The 6,321-nt window shown below is 42.9% G+C and overlaps 1 protein-coding gene across 1 annotated transcript; it reads left to right on the forward strand.

The window, feature by feature from the left end:
- Positions 1–2,770: 2,770 nt before the first annotated feature.
- Positions 2,771–5,473, forward strand: LOC112079869 (uncharacterized protein C2orf80-like; the record flags this gene model as incomplete). The annotated part of the gene is made up of 5 exons (XM_024145680.2): positions 2,771–2,811; positions 2,933–3,014; positions 4,421–4,503; positions 4,801–4,891; positions 5,396–5,473. Coding segments are annotated over exons 1-5 (375 nt in total), but the record flags the coding sequence as incomplete, so codon positions are not given.
- Positions 5,474–6,321: the final 848 nt, after the last annotated feature.

Raw genomic sequence — 6,321 nt, forward strand, 5'->3', positions numbered from 1 at the left:
GGGATGTAAGCATAGTGGAGCATCTCACAGACCCAGATCACTGTCTAGCTGCTGGGATGTAAGCATAGTGGAGCATCTCACAGACCCAGATCACTGTCTAGCTGCTGGGATGTAAGCATAGTGGAGCATCTCACAGAACCAGATCACTGTCTAGCTGCTGGGCGCAAGACTACAGACTCTGTGGTTCAAGAAACTCAGGCCGCCTCTAAACGTGCATGGTTGGCTACCCAGGAAACCTGCAGAAAATTCGGAGGATCCTAAAAGGCTTGTGTGTTGAGGAGTAAACGCCCCCATTGGACTCAGGTGACCCCACTACAGTTGCTAGGGAGCAAAAGACCAATAAAGCCAGGAAAGAGCAGAGTGCCAAATGAAAGAAGAAGAATGGAAAGAAGGAGGACTCTGGTTCCCCTGTGAGGCAGAGGAAAAAGAGGATGAAAAGTAGCAACACTAAGTGGTCGCTGTCTCAGGGTGGAGGTTATTCTTTGTCCAGTGAGGCTATGGATAGCCAGGGTAGTACATATGGAGCTATTGCAACACAAAATGCAGAAGTGCAGCCGGTGGCGGAGCCCAGCGTGTTGCAAGTCGTCACACACTCTGCCACTGAGGACAGCAGTGGAGCTTATGAACGTATGACTAAATTTGAGGCCCTCAGTCCAGACTTCAAAGGCAGCAGCTTTAAGCCCCAGTCCAACCAGGGCCATAAAACCATAAGCAGAGACACTTTTGTGATGCCTACTAGTTTTAATGAATCCAGCAGAAATGGCAAGGCCTACGTTTTTCCTGATTCCAGGATGATTATGACAAACAGCTAGACAACTAATGTATCAACTGCTGAGACCCACACAGAGATGCCTGATGGTCACAGCGGTGAGGCAGTACGTGAGAGCCTGTAGAGCTGCTCATGGACGAGAGGACTCCGTGGGAATCCTTTGATGTTACCTGCACCAATGAGATTGGATTTGACACTCCAGCCTCCAACCCTAAGACGGTTGCTTCTTCTGCTCACAAGGTTGCTGTAGATTAAGAAGAGTGGGCTGAGGTTATGGCTCACACCAACCCTACTAATAATGAAGAGACTGATCGGACCAGTCAACAGGGAGCTGTTGTTAGCTACAAGGAGACACCCATCAACTGGTGGGAACTGCTCTAGACAAGCAACTAAGCGTAGCTTGCTTAGTCTCATACATGGGGGTTAATTAGAGAACAGAATCCAAAACCCTCATTCTTATCTCATATCAACGTGCTAAGTAATAATCAATAACTTGACTATTGAATGTTCTTCTTTCTTTAACAGCAAAATGAGACGTGGAGATAAGTTCTCAGATACTAAGTTCCTGAGTTCTCCCATTTTTAAAGAGAACAAGAAAAAAACTATAGAAAAAGTACACACTGTTTGGAGAGCCTTCATTTCTGTTAGTTGACTGTTGGAAATGTTATTTCATTTATTATTAGAGATGTTTCTAGTATCTGTTTTATTTTCCCCTATGTTTTCAAATAATATATTTTTTTAAATGTCCTTTGTTGATTTAGCACCCCCTTTTATTATATTCACGAAGGAATAAATACTTAAATAAGCCAACATGTAGATGTATAGTTTGATAATGTTTTTTAACGACTTGGGTCAATTAGCTATTGCATGGGTGTTCAACTCATCCTTAGGTGACGGACTGTACCATCTGCTAATTCACTGTATGGCTGTATCATATTATGGTTAAGTGCTGACCAATGCACCTCTCCTTTTGTTTCTAACATAATCTGGACCCGTGTTGTTGGAGTTACTGACTGGAGGCCCTGTTTGAATTATTCAGAGTAGGCTGTTCAGCTGAGAGGATCGTGGTTTTATGTCTGCTCCCCTCTGCCTCTACTGTACACAGCCTTCCTACAGACAGGTGCGTTTTTAGGGTTTACTTGAAAGGTTGTTTGTGATTTTGTGCTACACTGCTATTTGGAGTAGTACTGCTATTCTTGGGTGAGAATCCAGAATTTTGTATGTGTGTGGTGAGTACCGATTGCTTTACAATTAACGTCTTTCTTTGTAACAAATGTGGATTGAATGCATTGCTTAGAACACCAATTTGATCATATCATTCGGATTCGAATAAGACCCTATTTCACCAGGCACAGGCTACATAAAATATTACGTAAATCAACGGTGACCTACTTAGGTCAACATCTCATTTGGAGATGAGTCGTGGAAAAAGGTTGCGAGGCCAAAGCATTAGCAAAATAAGTCTAGTCCTACTTACAGTATAACCCCCTTGCTGTTGCCTTGCTTTAGCACTTCACCATTTTACAAACACCTTCTGTGATTAGGCTGCTTTAATAAAAAGCTTGGTTGACCAAATGTGTGTTCTGCTAGCTTGTCACATTCCGTGGCCTCTGTGTGGGGCCAGAGAGGTGTCTGGTTCAAGACTGCCCTGCAGCATGCACTATGTCTTACTGTGGCAAATTAACCCCAGTTGAGGTAATTAAGCAAATAGACTTGCACTATCATGCTTTATCATTACCTGTTCATTTCTCTCCATACCGATCCTTTATCTAGAATGCAACTTCCTCCTTTTTCCTACCCTGGTCCCAAAGATCTGTTTGTGTTGTCATGCCAACTCCTATGGTCATTGAAACACAAGACGGCACAAACAGATCTGTGACCAGGCTACCCTTTTCCATTGAGCACCTTTACATTGTATTTCCAAACCTAGTTCTGTGTAGGCTAGTGGACCGCCAAGGACTTATCCCTCTTCATGTGCATGATTAGCGCTACCTCAGAGAAATGGAGACAATGCGACTGAGAAGAGACATGAAGGCCCTTCTGTGAGTTGCTTTCTGTGGATGATGCCATTATAGATGTAGAGCAACGACATAGTATGGGTAGAGGAAATTAAATGGCTTTTTTTTCTTCCTCAGGAGCCTAAGAGTTTTATGTTTTGAACAGGGGAGATTACATTGGTCAGAAACTGAGAGAGAATGGCTTTGACCCCAAGGGGAAGGGATCCACTACCATGCTGGATGACCTGGTAGGAGTCTCAACACATTGTTCTGGAGTGTACCATCCCAATCCAGCAGTCAAAGATGCACTCTCCAACTTTTGTATAATTTCAACCAGTCATTTTAAAAGTGGTGCGCATTAGGCAAAAGCGGTCCCCATTTAATTGCTTTATTTTTTGCAATTCATATGTGTTACGAATTTGCTGTACTTAAACTCCTGGGGTGCTGCACAGGGTTCGCACAAGGTACTTCCAAGTACTTGAATTTGGCACTGAAAATCAGACATTATCTCAAGTCGGTATTTGAAAAGTACTTGAATTGAAATGAGAGGAGAACAGATAATGAGCAAATATGTTTATAAAAAATATTAGAAAAATGTATTGGTCTTGCGAATTAATTTCCAGGCAGACTACCAAATTTAAATTTCATCACGTGTTTCGCGCTTGATGCCAGGCGAGCACGCTCATTCCACCCACTGCCAGGCAGATACAGAACTGACTGATTAGGCCAGCAAAACATCAAATCGATAGCTAAAATGTCGTGCAAATGTATATTCAATTATGCCTTTTGTGCTTTTGGAACATTTCATGGGATATTTTATTTCAGCTCATGAAACATAGCACCAACACTTTACATGTTGCGTTTTATATTTTTGTTCAGTATAGTTTACCCACCTTTTCACCACTACATCACTGGTCCCTACCAACCCACACAGTGTAAGGTGCAAAAAAATGCGTCAGACTTTGACATTGTGAGCATGGGTGAATCGGCCTTGAAGAGCCATAGGGGGAAAGACACAACGCAGCATCCTGCGCTGGCGCCAGTTCTACATTGTGACTTTTTTTCTGCAACAACCTCCAGAGCATTTTTGCCAATCCACTCCTCCACCGGGCGCCCGCGATATTCTGCTTTATTAAGCGTCAGCTGTGCTCCTGCGGTTCACACATCCCACCCTTCCCCCGGCCGGAAGCGAGACGGTTTTTTGTAGTAGTAGTAGATTCTCCAAATGCCCAATAAAAACAGCAATTAAGCTGGAATTGTGTAGTAATACCAGTAGGCATGACCCCAACCTCTGCTTATCACTACTAAAATTACAACATCAGAAGTACTGATTTACCACTCATGTATGTAGCAACGTAATATTGAGGAGAACTTGTCAGGTAGTGATGCCTACTGAGTTATTTTTTATTTTTTTATGAGGTTGTGGTGATATACTGCCAGCTGGTGGAAACTAGAAACAATTGCATAATATTAACTATTACAAATGGATGGTCCTTGAAAAAGTACTTGAAGGTCTTTGAATTTGACTTGCCACTGTCTGTACAAACCCCCAGTGCATCTTTCATTTGGGATGTTTTATACAGTTAACTGTCCACTGGTTGTGTTTATATGATTATTTCAACATTGTTAGGAGCCCTGTACTTTGTGCTTCCAGGCTCATTATGACTTGGCCATAAGTGTTGCGCTTTGGTGGCTGGAGAAAGAGGAGGGGCATGACGTGATAGACAGAGACGTCGTGTAAGTACATTGATGAAACAATGACTTCTAAACACAACAACACTTAATTATGTCATAACTGTCATGTCTCGTGTCATGTCTTGAGTAACCTTGTCTGAGACCTTGTGTAACTGGAGCTGGTTCTGTGAACCACACCTGTGTTGGGTAACCTTGTCAGAGACCTGAAGAGTTCTGCTGACCTCTTTACCTAATATATTGGTTTAGCATGCCAGGTTACTGTAAATCACTTTATGACCACTGATAGTATAAAAATGGTTTTATAAATAAAACCTTGTTTGACTTTGTTGTTCCCTGTAGTGGAGTGGGTAGCCCAGGGTATAATGTGCAGTACCCCAACCTTCTTGAAAGAGAGGCAATGATCCTCTCTTCCTTCGCTGGGATGATCCTGGTGAGTAGCCGGGGAACTGAGGAATGCCAGGGTCTTGGGAGTCTAACACGGTTCAGTCTGTTGTGTCAACGACCCTTAGACCTTTCCCTTGTTACTTAAAGTACGAATGACCAGTTTCCAAAGAGGCGTTTGGCAGAGTTGGGGAGTCTACTACCACGGCTCAGTCCATAGTGTCAATGACCCTTAAAGTGGTTGTGGGGCTGTTGGAACTGAATCTGATGGTTGTCTGTTGTATTTAATATGAGCTTTAGGTTAACCTCCTCCCTTGTAACTACACAATGAATCACCAGTCTCCATAGCCTTGCTCCTCTGCGGCTAAACTTTGACTTAAGTCAGGTGCAACAGTATATACTTTATATTTCAAACTGGGAAGCATTACCTAGTCCATGACCTTTCCCCTGGGTTGACCATGTAACTGGCCCTTTATGACTACTGTGATTTAACTGTTACTAACTATACTCCCCCTCTGCTCTAACCTCTGTTCTGCTGTCGTCTCTGATCCAGAATAGCTTGCCTGTAGAAGACATTCTAGCCCTCTACAGCACCAAACCATCTGCCGCTTACCTCCACCAGCATTCCAAGGTAGACTGAGTTAAGAATGCTGCACATTTCTCTCTCCTAGTGTTAGACTAGCCTACTCCTAGACTAGCTTACTCCTAGACTAGCCTACTCCTAGACTAGCCTACTCCTAGACTAGCCTACTCCTAGACTAGCGTACTCCTAGACTAGCCTACTCATAGTAGAGCCTACTCCTAGACTAGCCTACTCATAGTAGAGCCTACTCATAGTAGAGCCTACTCCTAGACTAGCCTACTCCTAGACTAGCGTACTCCTAGACCAGCCTACTCATATTAGAGCCTACTCCTAGACTAGCCTACTCATAGTAGAGCCTACTCATAGTAGAGCCTACTCCTAGACTAGCCTACTCATAGTAGAGCCTACTCCTAGACTATCCTACTCATAGTAGAGCCTACTCATAGTAGAGCCTACTCCTAGTAGAGCCTACTCCTACTAGAGCCTACTTCTAGTATAGCCTACTCATAGTAGAGCCTATTCCTAGTATAGTCTAATCCCTCAGCCTAGACATGTAGCCTAATCCTAGTATAGCCTAATATTATATCCTAGTATAGCCTAATGTTATAGCCTAGTATATCCTAATCTTACAGCCTAGTATATCCTAATCTTATAGCCTAGTATAGCCTAATATTATTGCGTAGTATAGCCTAATCTTATACCCTAGTATATCCTAATCTTACAGCCTAGTATAGCCTAATCTTACAGCCTAGTATATCCTAATCTTACAGCCTTGTATAGCCTAATCTTACAGCCTAGTATAGCCTAATCTTATACCCTAGTATAGCCTAATCTTATACCCTAGTATAGCCTAATCTTACAGCCTAGTATAGCCTAATCTTACAGCCTAGTATAGC

This window comes from Salvelinus sp. IW2-2015, unplaced genomic scaffold (assembly GCF_002910315.2).
Source record: "Salvelinus sp. IW2-2015 unplaced genomic scaffold, ASM291031v2 Un_scaffold9983, whole genome shotgun sequence".
In the NCBI taxonomy this organism is placed as follows: Eukaryota; Metazoa; Chordata; class Actinopteri; order Salmoniformes; family Salmonidae; genus Salvelinus; species Salvelinus sp. IW2-2015.